Consider the following 24473-nt stretch of genomic DNA (forward strand, 5'->3'; position numbering starts at 1 on the left):
TGCGCAGGCGCACTACCGCAGGTACCGTGTTGACGTCATCTTTATTTATGCGAACTGACGTTACAGAAGACTCCTACTAAGAAGATCCCGACAGACACTGCAATTTCCTGAGATTTCCACTGTACACAGTCATAGATTGTCCCGACTTGTCAGGAAGAACAATAGGTCTTTGAGAACAAAAGTAATCACTTTCTGTTTTACGTTCAAGAACTGAGGAGGGAGATGGACTTAACCAAAAGTTCTTGGCTTTTTAATTTTACCTACTCTTCTATTTTCAGTCACACATAGTGATTTAGTGTTAAATAAGAAGGTGGGTAAACTCTATAGCACCCATCCCTACCAGCTCCGGAAATACTGTTCTGCAGTTGATCCTGACCTCAGAGTTTCCCCAAGAGGATCAATGTGTCACACTGTTGTTATTGTTGTTGTTGTTGTTGTTATTGTTGTTACTATAATAGATCATATTATCACATAACTTTCATCAGTTTGACACTACTTACTTTGATGTATGCTATAAGATTTCTATCAGCTTATAAAATTGGGTAAACCCTATTCCAGAAATAAAAAAAATGGGTAAACTGAGGTGGGTTTAGCTTTCGCTTCATCACCCATCACACATGATTAGGCAATGTTGTGTGAATTGGATGTGAATTATTGGAATATTTTTGTGGCACATCTGTGGATGAACAGACAGATTAAAGAAACTTTCCTGGGACACTTTGAGGTCAGAATCCTTTGTAGTTAAATCTTCAAGTGTCATCCCCACTGTGCTCTTGCATAGATGATGGGAATAAGCACACCCCTAGGGCTGACTCACAGCACAACACACGAGGTTTCAATTAAAAGAAAGAGAAAAAAAATATGCCGAGACACAGTTCATTGCCCTGGGACATAATGTTTAAACGTGTGTGTGTGTGCGTGTGTGTGTGTGAGTAGTGTGAGCGTGGGTGTGTGTGACAGTGTCAGATAAAGGACAGAGTGGACCTCTCTGTCAGATCACAGCTTCTTGACTCGCAGAACAGACCGTTCTCACCTGGAGTTTTGATCCCAGATATGAGGCTTTGTTCCCGGGCTGGAGCCCCGCGTCTCCTGCCTGTCCTGGTTCTTCTGACTGTCCTCCTCCATGTCAAAGCAGACCAGGACCAACTCAGGGAGAGACACTACTATATCGCTGCTGTTGAGGTAGACTGGAACTACTCAGGCAATGGCCCGGACAGGTAGGATACCCATTACAGGATTTGTGATATTAAAATACAAGAGGAGGATTTGGTGGTTTTGCACAAGTTATTGTGGATTTATCATTTTCAGTTAGATTTACCATTTCTGTGTTGTGGATCACAAACTGAGTGATAGATTCTCTTTATTTATGTGATGACTGCATGAATATTTGATGATGATTTCATTATTTTCCATTTTTCATATGACATATGCCTATTTTATAATAACTTTGTGAGACAGTTTATTGGATGGACTAGCATTCTGTTGTTGAAGTTGGCTGTACTTTGTAAAAAACATTCCAATAACCATTCAGGCATAATTTCTTTGACAGCTTGTCATTCAAAAAATGTAAAAATAAAGACTCAATAAGATATATTCAGTGCTATCTACATTTCATAATATCATCAATAGTATTTATACTTCTTTTGTTGCACTATCAGTGTTGGCATGACGCACACACATACATAGTGGAACATCAGTTACAGTTTAAGAAGAAATTGTCTTGTTGACATGAGCTGCTGTGTGTTCTGGATAACGCATACGTCTGGTGTTTCATCTGTGCTGATTCATGGTTTGTGTTTTTCCACCATTCACCAGGTCTGGCCCCACCTATAAGAAGGTGGTCTTTAGGGAGTATGAGGAAGGCTTCAAGCAGGCTAAGACTCATCCCGCCTGGTTAGGTAAATGTCCTCTAGGGTTTACATTAACCCACTGACTGTCTGGCTCTTATTTGGAAATTGTTCCCCTCTTTCTCAATACAGCTTCCACCAACATGACAGAAACAAGCCTATGGTGGAGCATACCTGTGCTGTCTTTTTGTTTATAGAGTATGATTAAAGCATTCACAGTCACAGTCTTGCATGATCAAATAAGAAAACGAAAACAGAAAGATAATGACTGATGATGAGTCATTATGAGTTTACATCATTTGCCACAGTGTGCCCACACATGTACACATACCAGTTGGGCGGATTCCAAATAAACTGAAACCTCTTTCCGTGCAGGTCTGCTCGGACCCACACTGAGGGGCCAGGAGGGCGAGACCATCGTGGTCACTTTCCGGAACATGGCAGACAGAGCTTACAGCATCCACCCACATGGGATCGCTTACGGGAAACAGTCAGAGGGTGGGTGCCTGGTCACCCAGCCATACATGTATGTTATGGCTGCTGCAGCTGGGCTGTGGCTAACCCAGTTCTGAAGACACCGACCCCCAAAATGTCAGACAGCCACACTGTAACATAGGTGGCCTGTTGGGAACATTGTAAGGAAAGGGTCTGCATTGGGCGTTCTTGATGTTACTCATTCTATTAAGTACACAACATTGGGCAATGTGACAAACAGATGTGTTTGGCTTTTTCTGAAATATTAACCAGGACAGGCAGATTAACAAAGTAGACTGTACTGAAGTCCAACAGGAAGCCTTCCTAAGCCTTAGGAAATCACTGTCTGTGCCCACACATATAGATAGATATAATAAGAGGGATATTAGTGCCTTTGTGGATCTAGGAGATTGAGACTAATCATTCCTTAATTAACAGGTCAGAGTGCAGAGGAAATTTAAAATGACTGAATTGCATACAGGAAACTCTGCTAAAATCATTAACCCAGTCTTATGTTTGGGATATGAGTCAAATGTTTCTACTCCAGTTATTTCACAAATTCTATTAACAAAGTCAATACTGTCCCAGCCCCCCTGCACTGCGTCGGTATTCAATTAATTTGACCATAATGAGATGGGGATTACTTTTAATCTTTCTTTACTTGACCACAATGTTGAAAGTATTTCCCCTGATTCAAACTGAATCCCCCCCCCCCCCCCCCCCCTCTCTCTCTCCCCCAGGAGCCCAGTACTTCGACAACACATCGCTGAAGGAGAAGGAGGATGACGTGGTGCAGCCCAACTGTGAACACACTTACTACTGGGAGGTGACGTCTGACGTGGCTCCCCAGAGAGACGACCCCACCTGCATCACCTACACCTACATCTCCCACCAAAACATGGTGCAGGACTTCAACTCGGGCCTCATCGGCACCTTGCTCATCTGCAAGCCTGGTACGCAGTGAAATACAGCTGGTTCTGCAATTGCGTGCTTATAGGCTTTAACAGAGGAAATATGGCAGGTAACACTTTATTTGGATAGTCTAATGCTGATACTCAACTGTCAGGTGACAAAAACTAGTTGTTCAACTAAGTGTCACTTGTCTATTTGGTGCATCTCCACAGACTATGTAACCCTAAACGTGACCCCATTTTTAACCCTAAATCCAACCCTAATCTGACCCTATTTCTAACATTAACCACATTAACCACACATCACATTATAGTCACTGATAGAAAGTTGGACTATCCAAATAAACTGTGACCATATCGCATTCTCCCTATGTTTCAGTATTATATTGTTCATTCATTGTGTTATCATTTTTTTGTATGTATGATATTGTTGGGAGAAAGCACAACGTTGCATGAAATTTACCATTGATTTATTTCCCTTTCTCTCTCTCTCTCTCTCTCTCTCTCTCTCTCCCCAGGCAGTCTGGATGAGTCGGGGCAACAGGCTCGTTTCCACCAGGAGTCTGTGTTCCTCTTTGGGGTTTTTGATGAGAAACTGAGCTGGTATGAACCAGCAGGCCATGCCGCAGACAACCATGTCAAATACACCGTTAATGGGTACACAAGCGGATCGCTGCCTGGTCAGTCACACAGTCAGTCAGTAAGTTAGACAGTCAGCCAATCAGTCAGCTAGTCAGAGAGCTAATCAACCAGTCAGTCAGTAGTCAATCAGATACCCTAGGCAGCTTTTTCAGCCCTCATCAGCCCTTTGTAGCTCATATTATCTGATACAGTTTTTTATTTGTGCTGGTTATGAAGTTTTACCAACAAAATGACAGACTTACGATGAGTTATATCTCTCTATGTGTCAGTGAACAACATTCACCAGATATTCTACAAAATAAACTACAGTAAAATCCTCTTTTCTCTCCAGATGTCAGTATGTGTGCCCACACCTCTGTGAGCCTGCATCTGATGGCTATGAGCTCGGAGCCCGAGGTGTTCTCAGTGCATATGAACGGGCAAGTGCTGCAGCAGGCCGGCCATAAAGTGGCATCGGTCGGCCTGGTTAGCGGCTCGGCCACCACCGCCAGCGTGACGGCTGTCTACCCCGGGCGCTGGCTGCTCTCCTCACACACCGCCAGTCACCTGGAAGGTACAGGAATAGAAACTACATCTCTGGTATCTTCTGCTCTATGTGTTCCTGTTCTACGTCACCAACATTTTAAAAAGGAATCTTGTTGTACAGTAAAAAAAAAAAAAAGGATGTTGGGGTGTATAGTACTGCTTGAAATGAAGTCCAATTCATTTTAGAAAGTTCTAGTATCTATCAAACTTGTTCTAGCATCTATCAAACTTGATAATAGGAACTTTCCTTTGGCAAATTCAGCAACAAGAAAAAATGATGTGTTTCTCCCACTGCAGCTGGCATGCATGGGTTTGTGGATGTGAAGAACTGTGAAGGCTTCGAGGCCCCCAGGCGCAGGCTGACCATTGACCAGAGACGCCACAGCAAGGAATGGCCATACTACATTGCTGCTGAGGAAATCGTCTGGAACTACGCACCCAACATGCCGGCATACATTGACGAGTAAACAGCATTTACACCACTCACACCAGTGGTACTGTTGGTGGTAGTGTTTCTCAAACTTGAGACCACATTTCCCATAAACCCTATTGCTTCCCATTGTAAAGATGATGTTTGCTTCCCCAGTCAAAGGTTTTCTCTTTGGCTTAACTGAACTGGATAAACATCTGAAAGCTTTAGCTCTGTTTGTGCTGGAAGAACAGCTCCCTCTTCCTGTTTTGTGTAAATCAATACAGCAGATTTCCCATGAAATCCGACCCAGTGATTCACAATGTAAAATGCAGCGGTAAAAGGCAGCTGGTAGAGGCTGCCAATCTTCTCAGCAATGGTCTTGTTTTTTTAAATTATATTAATGTCTCAAAATGAATGTGGTAACAATCTCTTCATGTTAAAATGTAACAAATGACACCTTTAAATAAAACGTCTTCTCTCTTTGTTTAGGGACTACAAGTCCCAGTACCTGAAGCAGGGGTCTAACCGCATAGGTGGGAAGTACAGGAAGGTGGTGTACACTCAGTACACAGACGAAACCTTCACTGTGAGGGCAGAGAACAAGCAAAGGAAAACTGAGGTTGGGATCTTGGGCCCAGTGATCAGAGCGCAAATCAGAGATGTTGTCAAGGTGAGATCATGTTAATTCTCAGACGCTGCCTTTGAAGTAGATCTTGTATGATTATTTACCAGTGATTTTAAACTGTGAGCCTTCACACATCCTCCTGCTCTTTGACAGATAGTCTTTAAGAACATGGCCTCCAGGCCCTACAGCATCTACCCACACGGACTGACAATAGAGAAATCACAGGAGGGATTCAACTACCCTGCAGGAGGTAACCAAAACCATATCACACAAGCATGGGATAGAATGTAATAGACTAGAATGTAATAGACTAGAATAGAATAGAATAGAATTGAATAGAATAGAATAGAATAGAATTGAGTAGCTTAATCTGATAATGCACCTTGTGACAACATGGGTTCAAATCCCAGCCTATGCAATGCTGCCATGTCTCTTTTTTCGTCACATTTCTGTCTCTCTTCACTATAAACACAAACTGATTGCTGTACAATGGACTGCCAACTCCACTTTGGATATATAAAATGATGAGAATAAAACAGATAGAAATGTTTTCTGTGTATTCCCAGGCAACCAATCTCACGGTGTCCAGCCAGGCAAGACACACACCTATGAGTGGAAAGTGGTTGAAGAGGACGAGCCCTTGGATGGAGACTCTCGGTGTCTGACGCGTCTGTACCACAGCGCCGTGGACACGCCGCGCGACATCGCCTCCGGACTGATAGGACCGCTCCTCATCTGCAAGAGTCAGTCCCTCAACGTCAGGAACGTGCAGGTAAAAACAATCGATTGCATATTACACGTACTTACACTTCCAGGCTAACAGCCTTCCACAGCTTTATCCATAACTTGAATGCTTTCTGTTTTATTTAGTATATTTAGTATTATTTATATACATAAGTACTAACTAAAAGTAGTGTACTATATAGAACAAAAATTCAAATGCAGTCGATAAATGTCAAATGTTTTAATATTTGCTGTCGTGTGTGCAATAGTCATACCATAATGAGAGGTAAACGTGGAAATGAAATTCTAAGTAGAAAAACTAAATTTCAGAGAAGTAGAAAAGATGGAACAGGAATTTGAAAATTTAAATAAAATGTGAAAAAAATGCATGCACTTGTTTTACATTGCCATTTCCCATTTCATTTTGGGTTCTCCCATTTGACATTTCAATGAAATTTCAAATATTTCAAATTGCAAACTGTATGTTAATGATACCATCAATACATTTTGGGAGGGTGGGTCTTAGAAGGGGCGGAACCATACAGAAACATTATTAATTCATTAATTTTAGATTTAACTTTAGATTTAACTTTCTTTTCATCTTTTCTATTTCTTTTGGAATTTCATTTTTTATTTGTACTTCATTTTCACTTTCACATTTTATTGTGGCATGATTATTGGATGCATAGCAGTAAATAATAAATCATTTAACATTTCATGATTGCGTTCATTCATGTCCTCCATAAAAAGAAGCAGCACATTGAAAAGAACAACAACATATTAACTTGCTTAAGATCATCATCACACGACTGTTTTTCTTAGCTGAATACAGTTTTTTGTTCTGTTCCTATAGCTGAAAGCAGACAAGGAGCAGCATGCCATGTTTGCCGTGTTCGATGAGAACAAGAGTTGGTACCTGGATGAAAATATTCGTTCTTACTGTGATCGATCCAGAGTCAACAAGGCAGACCCAGACTTTTATAAGTCCAATGTTATGCACAGTGAGTTTTGTCATAATCTATCATTCTGTGGTGACTGACGCTCATAATAGCACCTAATCCAAAAAGATATGATTCACCACCTCCTTTCTGTCGTATGTCAGCCCATTGCCTTTGGCTGCCTGTCAGACCAACATTTTTTTTTTGTCCTTGCAGCGATTAACGGTTATGTGTTTGAGAGTGGTCAGCTCCTGGGCTTCTGCAATGGTGAGATTGCAACATGGCACGTGTCCAGCATAGGAGCACAGGACTACATCCAGACAGCCACCTTCTACGGTCACACGTTTGAGCTGAATGAGCGCACAGAGGACTTTCTCAGCCTCTACCCCATGACTGGAGAGACCATCTCCATGAACATGGACAACATTGGTCAGTCAGCGCTTACATTGACTTCTTTTACCAATCAGTTTATTATATATCAAAGTACTGAACTGTTCTAATAATGTGCCACCTATGTAAATATGTGTTCTAATTTTGTATAGACTGTAAATGTTATATATAACAAAATAGACCTGTCTTGATACATATCCTGGACAGGAGAAATTAATATGTATGTCATACTGTGTCATATTTAGTGCACGTGTATCAAGATTATCAATAGGCAGTGCCACCATTGGACACACACACATGAAAAAATAACTGACAGTTCCTTAGTTTTTGATGTGCACATTACATCTTTTACACATGGCATACAGCAGAATAATATACCATGGTTGATATTAATTTGTGTGTCTCTCTTGAATCAGGTGTCTGGCTGCTGGCCTCCCTGAATTCCCACGAGACGACCAAAGGGATGCGGGTAAAGTTTCAGGACGTGGAGTGCTTCCGGGACTACGTATATGAGTATACTGACTATGAGACAGACGCAACCAAAGTGTGGAAACCTCCTACCCTCGAAGAGCTCAAGAAGGAACAGGAGAAGCCGGCAGTCACAGAAAAGAAAGAAGTGCCAAGCGATGATCTCACAGAAATGTATATAGATGAATTAGGACTCAGGTCTCTGAAGACCAAATCCCGAGACCAGAGTGTAGAGGAGTTGGATCTCTCTTTCCTCGACTATGATGTTGTTGGTCATGCTGAAAGAGATACGAACATCACTCCTAAACTAAGCTCTATCAGCGAGGAGACGGAGATGAGAAATGGTACCACAAATCCATTAAATTACACATTATTGTCAGATTGGCAAGAGGTTGATGAACTAAACTCTACAGCAAAGAATTTGAACCAAAGCATCAGTGAGAATACAATGTATATACAGAAGAGAAGTGCAACTTCAGATTTTCACAATTCCTCTGTGCCTAAAACAGACAACACAACAGTTTATAAGACCAGTGTATTACTAAAGGATGACAACATAACTACTAATGGCAGTGCTCCTCTAGTTGCTTCAAAACTTGATGACGCCCCTGTGCCTGAGACAGAGAACACAACCGTTCATAACACTACTGTATCATTAACGGGGGGGAACTTAACTACGGAGGCAACCAATCTTACTGTAACATTACTCGGAAATGTCAGTTCCATCTTGGAGACTGAAAGAACGAATGTAACCCAGATGGGTGTAAACCAGGCTTCTGTGAACACGATCCAGGCGGAGAAGTCAGAGGAGAAAATCACCAGAGGGGATGTGTTCTCCTACTCTGTGCCTGTTTTTAGTCCCAGCTCCAACACCACAGGGGAGATAGTACGCCTAGATGCAGGGGCCAACTTGTCTGCCTTGGATAACGGGCCTGAGATACAGGAGGACCTATCATCCAATCAGTATGGCAGATCGGAGGGTAACGTATCGCTCACCACTCTGTCATACAATGAGACGGCTGTGAATAACACTGCAACAAACCACTTAAATATGTCAGAAGATGGAACAAACCAGTCACGATCCATTCCAAGTGCTGAAGTCAGAGAGCTTAACATCAGCAGTGCAGACAGCCGCAACCTAACCAGTTTGGAGTTGGAGGTGGACAGTAAAAGTAACACGACCAATGTCAACGATTCACTGAGCACCACAACAGAACAAGAGTATGGAAATCAAACGGATTCCCCTGAAGCCATGACTACTCCAGCCAATTCAAGTTTTGACAGGTTGGAATTTGAAAATGACACAAGTATTTTGACAGAAACTCTGGCCTTGCAAAATATCACAGTTAATATATCAGAGGAGATGAAATCTGAGAGTGGGGAGAATGTGACAGCTCTTCTTGGCCGGTTCAACCACACATCCTCAGTAGAAGTCTTCACCAATGAGACGGTGGTTTCAGCAAACCTTTCCCTCTCCAGAGATCCTATTCTGGACAGCAGGTCTGAGGAGCTGGGTGCCTGGGACAGCAGTGAGGAAGTGGTCATCTACCTAAAGGGCAACAGTACAGAGGTGATTAAAACCACCTCCCTCAACCCACAGGGGCACAACTGGACTTACGAGGGAACGCACCAAATGGTCCCCATGGAGATTCCTGTCCACATGACGAAATACTTTGGGGGGACCCCTCAAACGACCCCAACCCCAACAAAGAAACCTAATATCAGGAAGGTGAACCGCCGACAGAGACCCCAGAAAGGCCATGGCATGAAAACCAAGAGGAAGAAGGAATACCAGCCCCAGGCCAAGAGTGGCCAGGGGCCGGGAGTACCATTCTCTCCTCGTGGATTCAACCCAGGCATGTCCCCTCGTGGGTCACGACCCCGCTACCACGCACCACAGCCCATCTCCGATGAGGAGGACCTGATAAACACGCCTGTGGTCATCGGTGTGCCCCGGGCCGACTTCAGCGACTACGTGCTGTATGCTCCTGGGGTCGAACCAGATCATCTAGGCCTGGACAGGGCAGATGTTAAAGAGGATGAGTATGAGTATGTGACCTACAAAGACCCCTACAGCAGCCAAGAAGACATCAGCACCTTCACTATGGATGAGACCACCAAATACTACATAAAAATGGCTGGCCAGAATGTCAAGACATACTTCATCTCCGCAGAGGAGGTGGAGTGGGACTATGCTGGCTATGGACAGAGGTAACCACAGATGAGGTCATAATGCCACGTAATATTGAGAAAAGTGGAATATGAGATGAAAATGTTATTCAGATTTACAAAAAAATGTGTACGGCCAATACAGATGCACATTTCTTAACACGCAAACCTGAAATAAGGCTCTATATTATCACCACAGGAGGCAGGAAAAGTCGCAACTAAGCAGCCGAGAAACGAAGTTCACCAAGGTGGTTTTCCGAGGTTACCTGGATGCCGCCTTCAGACAGCCTGATATCCGTGGGGAGATAGGGGAACATCTAGGCATCCTGGGGCCTATCATCAAGGCTGAGGTCGGACAGAGCATCATGGTAAGCACCAACCTAAAGTCACAATCTGTCTGCACGTTCACACACTAGCAATTTCCTGGGATGCTGCATATTTTTTAAATTTCTTTTATTATGAAGGCATCACAATTGTCTGTTTTATCTCTTTTTCACACATGTACATATACATATACAATCTGATGGTTGTCTTATGGAAATATAGACTTAAAGTCCCAACTTTAAGCACAGGATCCATCTTTCTGGCTTGTAGGTGGTGTTCAGGAACAATGCCAAACGCCCATACTCCCTGCACCCAAATGGGGTTTCCTACACCAAGCAGGCAGAGGGGCTTTCCTATGAGGACGAGTCCAAGTACTGGTATAAATATGATAATGAGGTTCAACCCAACACCACCTTCACATATTTATGGAAGGTCGATGCTAGGGTGGGGCCAATGGCAGACGAGTCGTACTGTCGGACATGGGCCTACTATTCTGGTGTTAATCCTGTAAGTACAGTGAAATACCTTCTAACTATTGTGAGAAATGCGTGGTTGTCAGTGATGAATGCTATTTTCACAAAAGCAATGCAACTGAATTCAACAGAATTATTTCATTTATTTATGAAATAATGATATTTAACTTACTGTATGCTCTGTCTACAGGAGAGGGATATCCACTCAGGCTTGATTGGGCCTTTGCTGGTGTGTCGGAAGGGCAACCTGGAGAAGAACCTGGAAAACATGAGGGAGTTTGTGCTGCTCTTCAAGACCTTTGATGAGTCCCAGAGCTGGTACTACGAGAAGAACCGCGAGAGGATGGAGAGGAAAAGCCGACGGACGGTGATGGACCCCAACTTCAGACAGAACCTCAGGTTCCACTGTAATGTACCCTACATTTCCTTAATGAAGGCATCTAGTCTTACTTTTATTTTTATTTACGCATACAGCAGCTGTTTATAATAGTTCAATGAGAGTCAAAATGAGCGAGGTAGATGTCACACAGATAAATTAGCTTTACTCCCATACATCCATGTGACTGAGCCAGAAAATTATGTTGTGCTGTGACATAAAAGTCTCCATGTTGTATCCCCAGCCATCAACGGCATTATATACAGCCTGAAGGGCCTGAGGATGTACACTAACCAGCTAGCGCGCTGGCATCTGATCAACATGGGCTCTCCCAGGGACTTTCAGAGCGTCCACTTCCACGGACAGACGTTCCTCCACAAGCAGACCAACAGCTACCGTCAGGCCGTCTACCCACTGCTGCCTGGTCAGCACTCTTTCCATAATAGCCTCATCTGTTGATTTCAAATAGAAAGCTGGACTAGAGGTGAAATAGAGGTGGACAGCAAGTGGACACATAATGTAGCAAATCAGATAAATGATACAGAACATTTTCAAATGATGTTAACAAATGTCAACTACTGCAAATATTGAAAGCGGTCTGCTACCATTTCACATTTCATCATCATTGAATAAGCAAAAATAAGAACTTGAGCCAGTATATGTCCACTTACCAAGCTATTTGTTTTTCCCAGGGGGCTTTGCTACTCTGGAGATGTGGCCATCCAAGCCTGGCTTGTGGCTGCTGGAGTCAGAAATTGGTTTCAACCAACAGAAGGGCATGCAGACCCTCTTCCTGGTTCTAGATAATGGTACGAGCCACTAAAAAATAGGTTGCAACATTAAGAATATGACTTCATAACTGTGTTCATATGTTGACTTCTTGTGGTGTTTTAATGTTGTTATATTGCTTGTGCATTTTCCCAGACTGTTCCCATCCTCTGGGTTTAGGGTCAGGGAGTGTGAAAGACAACCAGATCACAGCAGTCAACACCAGAGGTAGCCACACTTTGCTCTCTCTCCCTCTGTCCTGGCAACTGACACACCATGAATCTACTGCAATCACAATCACTTGTGAAATTACTGCACTAAGGGCTCCGTAAACAGAGATATCATCAGTAAAATATAGGTTTTTAGATTTATATTTAGATTTATTGGTCTCGGTAGAGAAATTTGTCTTGGACCATAAGAAAAGTTGCTCGCATTCCATTCCATTCCATTCCATTTCATTGCACACTACATTAGACAACACATTAACACACACATAAGCACGTATAACACGTATTCACAATAGGCTACAACAATTGCATTGCATATCAGATCAAAAATGTGGATATATTTCTGTCTTTGAAGGATACTGGGAACCTCATCTTGCCAGACTAAACAACCACGGTAAATACAATGCATGGAGCACAGAGCAGAGCGACAGCTGGATTCAGGTACATGTGTGTGTGTGTGTGTGTGTGTGTGTGCTTGTATGAGAGGGAGAGAGACATCATAACAAGGATATATGCATACGTACATGACTATATGTGCATGTGTATGCTTGCTTTCTATGTGAATACCCTTGCTTATATCTGCTGCCTGTGGACTCTGTCGGTTCAGGTGGACTTCTTGCGGCCGGTGGTGATCAGCCAGGTGGCAACCCAGGGAGCCAAGCAGATGTTCCAGTCCCACTTTGTGGTCAACTACACCATCTCCTACAGCAACGACCGCAGGAAGTGGTTCTTTTACAAGGGCGACAGCAGGAACTTCAGGAAGGTGGGAGAAGTTAGATCACATCCATGATCAATGCAAACAGGTTTCAGCTGCGAGTTAACAGAAAAGGGTGTGATAAGATTGTTCTTTGTTGCTCATCTCTCTCTCTCGCTGTCTCTGCCTTTCTCTAGATGTTCACTGGGAACGAGGACGCCTATCAGACAAAGACGAACACCTTCTTTCCTCCTCTGGTTGGACGGTTCATTCGACTCCACCCCTTCAGCTGGTACAACAAGGCCACAGTCCGCATGGAGTTCTACGGCTGTGAGCTGGACGGTAAGAGGTTGCGTGTGTGTGTGTGTATGTGTGTGTGTGTGTGTGTATGGTCGAGAGAGACAGAAAGACCTAGACAGAGAAAGCAAGAGTAGGAAGAATTGAGGTCCCTCTAATAGGAAGCTTCTTTCCTGCTCCAGGTTGCTCTGTGCCTCTGGGAATGGAGAACGGCCTGATAAAGGATCATCATATCACCGCCAGCTCCACCGCCTCCATCTGGTACTCTGGAACCTGGAAACCCTCCCTGGCACGCCTCAACACACAGGGCACCGTCAACGCATGGCAGGCTAGGGTAATAATAAATAATAATAATAATAATAATAATAATAATACAACTATTTTATGTAGCTTGTTTGAAAACACAAAAATGCATAAAATATCAAATATGAATGGTGCAAGCAAATGTACTCAAATTCATACTGAACATATTGTAAATATAGGAATACACACAGAATGTCAATATAGATGTTAAATGTTAAATGCAGGACCTGAGTGGGCTGCTGTCAGATTTGAGAAAAGTAAAACATTTTTGATGGATTTCAATTTCAAAACATGACAAATTTGAGCCCTTGATTTTCTCAAAACAAGACCTTGGAGGTCATTGAAAAGTCTTTGCATTTGATGTCCAAGTGAGTGTGGGAACCTTGGATCTACCATCAACCATGTCCTATATTCTCTCCAGTTGGAATCCCAGTGTCTCGCATGGGCTGTAGTTCACACTTGCACGCACACACCAATACACACACACATTGATTATCTACCATCTCTCTCTGCTCTCTCCCCCAGGATAATGACATGCACCAGTGGCTGCGGGTGGAGCTGCCCCAGGTGACGAAGATCACAGGTATTATTACACAAGGAGCCAAGTCCCTGGGCAAAGAGATGTACGTCATCTCCTACGCCCTGCAGTACAGTGACGACGGGATACGCTGGAACCAATACAGCGACGATGAGGACTACATGTCCAAGGTAAGCCAGGACAAAGTCCCATGGGAAATATAGTTTTGAGGAGAATCCAACCCACCCGGTGTGGGCCAGGATGCATGATAGGGTTTATTTCTAATAGTTTTTACCTCATCTGGTAAATGGAGTTTTCCTGACATTGGTAGAGAAGTGGTCCTTAATTTTCTATCCTTCTCTTTCTACTATCGAATCCAGACTTTTATAGGGAACACAGATAACAACGGCCATGTGAAGAACTACATCTACCCTCCCATCTTCTCCCGCTTCATCCGAATCATCCCCAAGAGCTGGAAGAGCTGCATCACCATGAGAATAGAGCTGCTGGGCTGCGACTTTGAGTGATGCACTTAGATAGAAACACATACACACACACACACACACACACAAATGAAGACAGGTCAAGTCAAGCACACACACCCATATGCACGTAAACATATGCCCACATACAGTATATGCACACGCAAATCCAAACACACTGGCACAGTCAGGCACTTGTGTAGCGAGGTAGCCTTTAACCTTTCCATGAAGGATACTAAATATACTATATTATAGCCTTTGCATGCAGTCAAAAGCAAACAGACACATGCACTGCATCAAATATCCACTTTGCATGGTAAGGCCATTCGTTAAGCTCATCATACAGCTTGTGAAACGTGCAAGTAAAACCTGCAGCATAAATTAGGATTCATGCCACTGGGGAATTCGAGTTACATTCTAGCCAGAAATGGATGTTGCAAGCCAATAAGATACCCAGACAGTGTTACTGCCTCTTACATACGTAGGGAAGCATAAATGAATACAACATGAAGAGTTTCATTACAAAAAGCGATACCAGTCAAAAAAATAAAAATATTCTTACAAAATGATTGCTGGCATGAAAGTAAAGCAGCTCACTGGTAACTGTTGAAGTTCTAAGATGTCTTAAAGCCTTTGAGGATAGGACCATCTGTGTTTTTCAGGTTGCTACATTTTTCAAAAATGGATGTATGGCATTTTGTAATGAAACCTTTCATATATTGCCAATTGCACACTTTTATATCCTTTATTTTTGTATCATGAATGAACGTAAATAAATGTAAATATGTAAGTGGAATTAAGAGAACATGTAATTTATTTGTCAATAAATATAATTACCATTCTTATTATACAGTGTCGGGCTCAATGATTTGTGCCGTTGGCAAACAGCATGATAACTCTGTGGTAAAATTATAAAGAGAGACAGAAAGAGACATGGAGATACAGGGTGAGATGGAGAGAGATACAGAGTGAATGAGAGAGAGGAGAGGGAGAGATGGGGAGAGAGACAGCAAACGACAGACAGAGAGAGAGAGCTTAGATGAGGAGGCACTCTGCCATGCCAAGTATGTGAACATCGATATCTGTATGGCGCCTCAGAAGGTGTCACCTTTAGCACCTCTGCTGAGGCAAAGCCTGTCGTTAAGTAGCACCTAAGGGCCCCCAGAGTCAACAGACACGTGCAGCTGCAAACACACACGCTGTTTGTCCATTTGCCGGCCCTGTTAAACTGGGCACTGGAGGTGTGAAAGTCTCAGCATGGGACTGTCCTGTATGCTACTGATCTGTCTAGGTAGATTAGACCACAGATAGCTTTATTGGACAGCTGGCTGTCTGAGAGTTTGGGAATAGTGATGAGAAGCAGCTGTCGGTTGCCATGTTAATTAATGGTGGAAATCCATAATAATAATGTGACGGTACATTGATCCCCGTAGGGACAGCACAGATGTATGCTTTTCTAAAAACTTGAAATGAATCTTCTACTAGCTTGTGAAATGCTTCCACTTGCAATGTGAAATGTAGAGAAATGTCAAATGGAAAAAGCAATCATCCAATTCAACTGCACTGAGAAATAACAGCAGCAGGAGCAGTTACTTGCATCAGCTGCTCTATACAATCTTAGCCAGCATAGAGATAGCTGCCCTTCTGGCCTTCTGGCAAGCATAAACACTTATTTCTTTAGGACAGTTAAGGGCAATTTAGTTTGCATTGCTGAAAACTTTGAATCATCTGACCAGACATCACAGTGCTGGTGACTTTTTGGGAGGGTTATGTTCAAAGCATTGGATGCAGTTGTCCCCTCAGACCACCAGATGTCGCTCCAACCTCACTTTAGCAGAACAACAGTTACTTTAGACCAAGGGTTCCCAAACCTTTTAATGTCCGGGCCCCCCACATAGATGCACAGATTACATTGAGGATAATATAATACAGGCTCATTGCACTACCTTCAAATGAAATAATGTTGAAATGTAACTATTGTTGCTTTTGGTGGGGACCCTCTGGAGCCCACTTAAGGACCCCTTGAAGTCCCCAGACCCCACTTTGGGAACCACTGTCCTGAACACCTAGACAATTGTAATCTATGCATGCAGTTTCTTAAACTATGAATGAAAACTAGTCATTCACTAAAGATGGAGTATGACCACATCGTGCTATTAGCTCGACTCTAGGCCCATATCCACTTTGAGACCAAGATTTAAGAGTCAAGAAACGGATGGTGCTTAAATGTTATTGCTGCATATTAATTACAATTTGGCCTCGTTCTGTCAAAATCTGCCTCGTGATAAAATATGAAAAGCACAGGGTCGCGGCGGCTATAAATATATCAGTATTACATCCCTGCCTGCCAAGTGACACATAAGTTGTTTACAAACATGCTTTTATGAGGGAGACGCCAGAGGAGTGTAACTTCAACCGGGAAGAGCTGAAACGGTCAGTGCATCTCCCTCTCCCTCTCCCTCCCTCTCTCTCTCTCTCTCTCTCTCTCTCTCTCTCTCTCTCTCTCTCTCTCCCTCTCTCCTTGTCACCGCCCCCACGGTGCTGTGCAGATTAAAAAGCCAGTCTTCGGACGGGGCGGCGGGATAGTTGAGGCTTGCAGGAGTGGCAGATCCTCTGACAGGAGGACAGAGTGGGACTTTACATCGCGGGACATAACGCAGATATTTCACGAGAGTAGCCTACTGGATAATCTCACACCGGGAATCATGAAGTCCCCCAAATTGAAATCTCAAGGTAAATGTAAGTTTGAATCTTTTTCTTTCTTCTTTTTTTTCTTTTTAACCATCATAAACTGTAAACAATTTGACTCGCACTTGCCTGTTAGTTTGCGCATTGTTGAGGATTACCTAATGAAAACTCACTATAGGCTTATATTCTGATAATATTCCCATAGGGATTTTGAAAGTCAAAAGTGAGTTAATAGTGACCTTATCATACTTTATGATTATGCCTTTTTTAATTTCCTATTCGTGCAGGGACTTTAAGTGTGTGTGTGGTACTCAGTAGTGAGTTTATGATCAAATTATTGTATTTTATTTTTATTTTTTTCTTTATCTCCTTTGGTGTCACTATAATATTCCTATATTACTTCACACTTTTCCCATAATACCCCTACAGGGACTTTTAGATTTCCTGTTGTCCTCAATTGCTTATAGTGACCTTATGGCACCTTATGGTATTCCTATTCCCGTTTCTATAATATTCCAATTAGGCCTACTATAGGCTGGCTATTTGTAGGCAGGGTTTTGGTAATACTGGGTACAGCTGCTGCTCTGATGAAACTCCATGGCTTGGGGTGATCCAACTAAACTGAATATTGAACAACTCATAGAGATGCCACATTGATTTTCTCTAATTTTCTCGCAGCCAAGTTCGTGGAAGAGGAGGACCTGAGCGACGTGCTGTGCGAGTTCGACGCGGTGATCGAGGACTTCACGTCGCCGGTGGAGAAGCGACACTTCAGATACGACGAGCACCTGAAGACCATGAAGAGGAGGAGCAGCGCCAGCGTCAGCGACAGCGGCATCAGCGACTCAGAGAGTGAGTAGCCATGCACTGGTTAGGGCACTATGGAAGGGGCCCCTTCTCCCGCCAGGGGCCCCGGGGCTTCAAGTCTCTAAAGTCCCTGCATCTAATGGCATTTGACACAAGATCAGACTGGACACACTCAGGCTATGCAATAGCAAATGTCACACCTTGTCATACCCAATGCAAGCATGCTCTTTTGGTTTCAAGCAAAAAGTCATAGGCCTAATAAAAACACAATTAAAATACATATCATTAAACACAATAAAAAACATAACAAATCACCTCAACATATACAGACAAACATACCGATAAAACCAGGGAAGGTGTCATACTTCAAAATAGTGCAATTGAAAGTCAATCATTAGTGCAAAAACAGAAGACTTTGGAGACTCCAGACTCCATAATGGAAATCAGGCGCTGTGGAAATTATTCATAGTTCTTGCCGTCTAATGGTCTGTTCTTAATATCCAGACTAGTCATTCAGCTGTGACTGATGGTCTGAAGGAATTCCACCAGCTTTGCCATTAGCTGTAGGCCCAACATGGCGGTCAGGTCACTATCTGTTCATAAGGAACAAGGTAGTTTGCCTCATTAATGCTACTCCTCCATTGGAGTCAGTCTTACTCCTTCTTCTCCTCCCCTGCCCTGTAATACTTTTGCCTCGTGTGCAGAATCTTATCATGTGCAGTCAAGTGGCCGGCTCGGTCTGCTGGCAAACTGTAAAGCGTGCGTGCGCACACACACACGCACATACACACACACACACACACATGGAGAGGCACATAGAGAGAGAGAGAGAAATCCTTGATCTTTGTCCAGAGATCTTGGCGTTTGATTGAGCTACTGCTGCATATTTTGGCAGACCTGCCCCCGTATTGAGAAGCAGCCACGGTTTTGTGGCTGTCTAAAGTTTTATTGTCATAAAGCTGACTGTATGACTCTCTCCTGTAGGCTCCAGGCTGCACATTACCATACCATACAGCATTTTAAAGACCCGCTTACCCAGCTGCAGCGCTGGCCTCAGGCAGGCCCTACCCCAAATGCGATAGTCTCATACGCTGACATACCGAGAGAAATATGCTCCAGGTCCCCATGTGCAGAGTTATTTAATTTCCCAACCACATGTGAGTGGGTTGGGATTTCCATGGGAAGATGTGAAAAGATCTTTATAGTCTTAAGTGTTCTGGAACGGCAGCCTGTGGAACAGTTTAAGGATGAGGAGAGGATGTCCAGTTAACTGCAGGCTAGACCGCTCTCCAATCACACGCTTGATAGACTCCAGAAAGCGAATCAGGCACTGTGGAAACGTTGGTGTTGTCTCTTATGTAAAACCTATGTTAATACCAATCTAATTGCTGCAGTAAAAGCATGCTGATTTCTCTCTTCTTGACAGCAATTACTCATATAATAACTAGGTTCCAGTGGTTTTGTGAGAGTATTGTCAATGCCAACAGTGTTTACCAAATCAGCATTGATGTAATTACCACATTACAACTACAAACACCTCAAAAAACACCTTCAGTGATAAAACAGGGAAGGTGTTTGAGCCTGTGTCTCTGGTACTAATGAGCTTGTTGATTTGCCAGAGTGGATCAGATTCCTGCATGAGCTCTGTCCTCTCCATGGCAGTCTATTGAAGAGGGACCTGTCCCACGCAGGGACGCCCTATTGTGTTGTAGCCTGATGGATGGATTGCTGAAGGCGTGGATAAAGGACAGAACTGTGCAGGGTCTTGGAGATGCACCCTAGAGTGTGTGTGTGTGTGTGGGAGAGAGAGAGAAAGAGAGAAAGAGAGAAGGTAAAAGAGTAAGAAACAGAGTTCAACATTTAACAGCAGACCTGGAAGCCTATTCTATAGCTGAGAAACGAGGCAGCTCCATTTCCAAAGTCAAACGCTGATGTTTATCATCATAGACTGCGACTCTGTGTGTGTGTGTGTGTGTGTGTGTGTGTGTGTGTGTGTGTGTGTGTGTGTGTGTGTGGGTGTGTGTGTCTGGGAGCGCTCCCCCTTTGTGTGCGGCGTCTCCCGTCTCACGCTGTGTGTTCAGTGCCGAGTGGTGGGAGTGGTACGGGTCAGAGAGGGGGGACTAGGTAAGTGGTCGACATCTGAGACACTCTGTCAGGGTCCACTGGAGCCAAGATAGAGACGGGCAGCTTTAAGTGCTGCCTGATCTGCTCACGCTCACACACACTCGCTTCATACTTGCACAGATATCGCTGTCAGGAAGGTGGATATTTCTATCAAGCACCTCGGCCTGATGCTTGTCAGCAAAATTGCTTAGATGATAACTGTATGGGAAATGCAGTCAGACAGACCAGGCACATACTAACCTGTAGGACAGGAACCTAGCTACTGTATATCTTCAGACAAAGCTCATCCCACAAAAGGTCTCCCTCTACTCTCTTTCCTCTCACTCCTTCCATTTCTTACCAGACAAACAAACAGTGAAAATATGTCATATTCTGCGGCCGCTTGAAATATGGTCTGGCAGAATCAAAGTGGCCATTATATCATTTATGTAAGCAGCCGTTCAGAGGTTTAGGGTTGTATGGGGAAGGCAGGATGAGGCAGAAAGAGCAGTCCTCTAAACATGTCAGGGATAAATCTTGCTGAGCAGGGGAAGAGTTGCCTGACTTTGGGGCGCTCTGTGGCTCGGGCCAACATGTTATATTGCTGTCATTAACTGCCACAATGTAGGGCTAGTCGCTGACAGAGTTATAGTTACACAAGCCAGTATTGGCTTTACAGTCCTGCAGTTTAGACAATACGTTACTGCATTCATACAGCAGTTTGGTGTCATACACAGTGAACATATCTGCTCAGGACTTAACACTAGAAAATATCTATACTGTGTGTGTGTGTGTGTGTGTGTGTGTATGTGTTTGTGTGCATACATGCCAGTGTGTGCGTATAAATGCACATGTGCGACAGGCCATAGAGGAAGGCTGTCATTAGGAGAGAATGCATTGATTACACACTGAAGTTGCTCCACTGACACAGATCAGAAACAGCAGCTCCACACGTGTGAGTGCATGCGTGTGTGTGTGTGTGTATGTATGTATGTGTGTGTGTGTGTGTGTGTGTGTGTGTGTGAGAGAGTGACACAGAACTGGTGGATGTTTTCAAAAGGGCCTCAGGCTTCTTGGGGCACTCTAAAAGGTGAACACACATTTAATCTCTGCATATGTTTTTGTCTGTTCTTTCTCTCTCTCTCTCTCTCTCTCTCTCTCTCTCTCTCTCTCTCAGGTGCAGAGTCGCTCAACAGAAACAGCTTCAGCTTCAGCGATGAGAGGCTGAACTCCCCAACTGTGCTTTCCCCTGCCACCACTTCACCCCCCCTTATGTCACCCAAAGGTGAGCTACGCTCTTCACGCCTCGACACACATACACTCTCCATTTGACTTTCATTAGTCAAATACAGTCTCAGTTTGACTATCCTTGGCAAAGTGCAGCTTCATTATTCAGGTCCAGACAGCTGTAATGAGACATGGTTCAGAGTGAGATTATTCTTAGTATTATAAAGGGTGAATCAAATGTAGTGAGATAAGCTTGCTGTACTGATAAAAACAAACCTCAAGGCTAGTCCTATTTGCTGTCTTATGATCTGCTATTTGCTGTCTTATGATCTGAGCCGTGTGTTTAAAGATGCCTATGACAGATTAATTTTGCTCTTATTATAGCAGCTCTTTGAGCACATTAGCTGTTGTTGCTGTAGGCCTGTGCTGCATTTGGGTTGTTAATAGACCTCAGTCCGCAGCCTGACTCTCTCTCTCTTTCTCCCTCGTGTCCGCAGCCAAACTCGGCGACACTAAAGAACTGGAGGACTTCATCGCCGACCTTGACAAGACATTAGCGAGTAAGTGTTAATGCAACCTAGCTGTCAAAACCCATGATGAATTAGCCCGAGCGCTGGCACCCGCCCGCTACTCGGGATTAGCGTGAGTGTTTGTTCCCTATGTCAGCTATGCTAACGACCACTCATAAAGTGACACGGCAGTCACTCCCCCTCGGTTTCTAAGAAACAATGATGTGTCGGGACTAAAGAGGAGCGGAGGCACGCTGTGCTGCGGGCGGACCGGCAGGCCTCTGGGGTTACACTGGAGAGAAAGGCAGCGTATCCCTTTTCACCTGTCACTCAACTTAGAAAGCCTTGAGACTCCAAGAAAAGTGCAGCTACCAGCAATATACACCTCATACACACTGTGCATAAACAGGTTCTCTATTTCCCTGTATCCCTTTCTCTCGCTATCTCTTCTTCACACACACAGAGCCATGTGTATATATGTACATGCATGTAACTGTAACCTGAGAGGGCGAGAGGGACTGGTTTAGTAGCTTATAGAGCGCTGAGGGTAACAGGGTAACGCAGCCCAGTTTATTTGTTTTGGACCTCTTCTTTACTACGGGGCTTGTGAGTGTTGGAACTTGCATCAGAGTACATGGAATGTGTGCTGGGCTAAAACCTGGGCTGGAATTCCCACTGTAAATGTCAGGAATGGAATGGAGAGGGGAGTGGGGGAATTGAAATGCTTCCTTGTTTTAATGTTGTTTTCCCCTCTGCCCTGCTCTTTCCGGTGCGTTCCGGGCCACTGAGTGTCCTTCGTTCGCAGCTCGCAGGGCGTCCAATCCCTTCTTAAAGCTGGACATTCAATCAGGCAATCGTCAGGCAGCCCGCCAGCCCCCCGTTAGCCCCGCAGAATAGCGTGTTTATTAGGGTCACCGGTGTTTACGATGACCAGCCTGTAAAAACCGAACGTCCACCTCCCCAAGAATAGAGTTGGCGGCCAAGGAGCCAGGCAGTCCCGTCCTAACCAGAAGCCTGTCTGTCTGTCTGTTCTGTTCTTAGGCATGTGACATGGAGACGTGGAGACTCAGACTCATTTTGGAGTGTAGCCATGCGGGAGAGAGGGAGTGGACGTCTGGACCCCCAGTGAGCAGGCTGCATCCCCCTTCCTCCATCCCAACACCGACTGCCACCCAGCAGGATACAGCTGGATGGCACAGCAACTGCCAAGCGACTCCACCACAGCATCAGATCTAGCCAGCTCCCTCCTATAGTTAGTCTGCAGTGATCTACTAGGCCACCTGGGCTGTAAGGGCTGCAGGAAGGGTCAAAATTAACAGTGTAGGGAAAACAAGGACAGGAATAGCCATGAGGTAATGGACTCCATGCAAGGTAGTGAGGAACGAAGAGGAGGAAAATATGCAACAGAGAGTAACTGGAAAGTATATTGTCAGAATTACCCCCCACACACACACACACACACACACACACACACACACACAGGTCAGGCTACGCTCCCTCATCCAAAACTTGAGCTGGAAGAGTATTTAAAAATGGCTTTTTATAATAGAAGTATATTTGTAATTTTATAGAGCTGGTTATTGTAAATTTATCCGAAAAACTTTTTTTTTTGTGAAATATATTTTTGTATCTTATGTAAATAATAATTGTTTCAAATTCTATTTGCCTTGGTATTGAGATGACTTCTTTGGTCAGATTAAGGTTTGACACTCGTTGACTGGAGAAAAGTTGGTTTCATGCTTCTAATGAATGTGAACTGAAATCTTAATCCACCCTGAAAAAAACTGGAAAGCAATACAGTGTATTTAATACTGCTAATGTCTGCCAGAGATAATATTAAAGTATGAAATATTGTTCTTTTAACACATGCCTCCTCTCTTTATTTTTGACTTGACTCTTCTGTTTCTTTGGGCTCCAATCAAGTTGTTTCAGTAACAAAACACTCCAGCTGAATTGAATGTGCAGCACAGGGAAACTCTCTTTCTCTCTCTCTCTCACTCTCTTTAGCCATTACAGCCTGTCTATCTATACTCCGCTATCTACAGTATATCCCAACTGGAGTTAAGTGCAGTAGCCTATTTCACATTGAATTATCATTGATTTTAGTGTGTGCTGTGCAACAAAAAAGAGAGCACTTTATAGGTCAATACAATTCAATAAAATCCAATCTAACAAGTATTGATTCCCTCCAGAGGCCATAGAGTATGGTAGGTGTAGAGCTGCTGACTGGATGAATGGGAGCGGTAACACAGTGGGAATCTTTGAGTGACAGCTGGCTCCTCACCACCTCAGCACATTAGCAACGTGCCCCAAATCCACCCACCCACCCACACACATACACACACACACACACACTCTTTCCTCAGTGTGTCCTTCTCCGTGTCTCTCTCTGTCTGTGTGTCGATGACCTGCTGATCTCTGACACTCCCTCTCAATTCTTAGCTCCCTTTCCAGGACTGAGGCCATCTCAGCGCTTTACACACAGAAAGACAAACCAAGGGAGAGCTGCATTAGATGTTCTTACTGATTTTTCATTTATTCTATGCTAGCCCTA

The 24473-nt window shown here is 43.8% G+C and overlaps 2 protein-coding genes across 3 annotated transcripts; both read left to right on the forward strand.

The window, feature by feature from the left end:
- Positions 1-960: 960 nt before the first annotated feature.
- On the forward strand, positions 961-15312 carry f5 (coagulation factor V). The gene is made up of 25 exons (XM_071539720.1): positions 961-1217; positions 1816-1898; positions 2223-2345; positions 3062-3274; positions 3751-3912; positions 4206-4427; positions 4697-4862; positions 5301-5481; positions 5590-5686; positions 6003-6208; positions 7013-7160; positions 7314-7526; positions 7904-10166; positions 10324-10492; positions 10719-10955; positions 11112-11328; positions 11542-11721; positions 11990-12106; positions 12222-12293; positions 12648-12733; positions 12900-13055; positions 13184-13328; positions 13466-13617; positions 14112-14294; positions 14484-15312. The coding sequence occupies exons 1-25, from the start codon at positions 1054-1056 to the stop codon at positions 14628-14630; spliced, it is 6102 nt and encodes a 2033-aa protein (XP_071395821.1). The 5' UTR covers positions 961-1053; the 3' UTR covers positions 14631-15312.
- A 1863-nt stretch (positions 15313-17175) lies between these two features.
- rgcc (regulator of cell cycle) lies at positions 17176-23759 on the forward strand. 2 transcript variants are annotated; one of them, XM_071539725.1, is made up of 5 exons: positions 17176-17324; positions 17952-18125; positions 21361-21468; positions 21908-21970; positions 22961-23759. In XM_071539725.1, the coding sequence occupies exons 1-5, from the start codon at positions 17291-17293 to the stop codon at positions 22966-22968; spliced, it is 387 nt and encodes a 128-aa protein (XP_071395826.1). In that variant the 5' UTR covers positions 17176-17290; the 3' UTR covers positions 22969-23759. The 2 variants fall into 2 exon arrangements, with proteins under 2 accessions (XP_071395826.1, XP_071395827.1); XM_071539726.1 differs by lacking the exon at positions 22961-23759 and having other exon boundaries at positions 17176-17318; positions 21908-21981.
- Positions 23760-24473: the final 714 nt, after the last annotated feature.

The sequence above is a fragment of the Centroberyx affinis genome, unplaced genomic scaffold, assembly GCF_046629955.1.
Source record: "Centroberyx affinis isolate AG114_WGS23_722 - 3 ecotype Tasmania unplaced genomic scaffold, CSIRO-AGI_Caff_v1 ptg003493l_1, whole genome shotgun sequence".
In the NCBI taxonomy this organism is placed as follows: Eukaryota; Metazoa; Chordata; class Actinopteri; order Beryciformes; family Berycidae; genus Centroberyx; species Centroberyx affinis.

What these genes read in the sequence shown, in the direction of transcription:
- f5 (XM_071539720.1), top strand. Translation starts at nt 1,054, where the DNA reads ATGAGGCTTTGTTCCCGGGCTGGAGCCCCGCGTCTCCTGCCTGTCCTG. An exon ending in CTTGCTCATCTGCAAGCCTG is followed by an intron (nt 3,275 to 3,750) that starts GTACGCAGTGAA and finishes CTCTCTCCCCAG; the next exon opens with GCAGTCTGGATGAGTCGGGG. An exon ending in TAAGTCCAATGTTATGCACA is followed by an intron (nt 7,161 to 7,313) that starts GTGAGTTTTGTC and finishes TTGTCCTTGCAG; the next exon opens with CGATTAACGGTTATGTGTTT.
- rgcc (XM_071539725.1), top strand. Translation starts at nt 17,291, where the DNA reads ATGAAGTCCCCCAAATTGAAATCTCAAGGTAAAT. An exon ending in ATTGAAATCTCAAGGTAAAT is followed by an intron (nt 17,325 to 17,951) that starts GTAAGTTTGAAT and finishes ATTTTCTCGCAG; the next exon opens with CCAAGTTCGTGGAAGAGGAG. An exon ending in CCCCCTTATGTCACCCAAAG is followed by an intron (nt 21,469 to 21,907) that starts GTGAGCTACGCT and finishes TCGTGTCCGCAG; the next exon opens with CCAAACTCGGCGACACTAAA.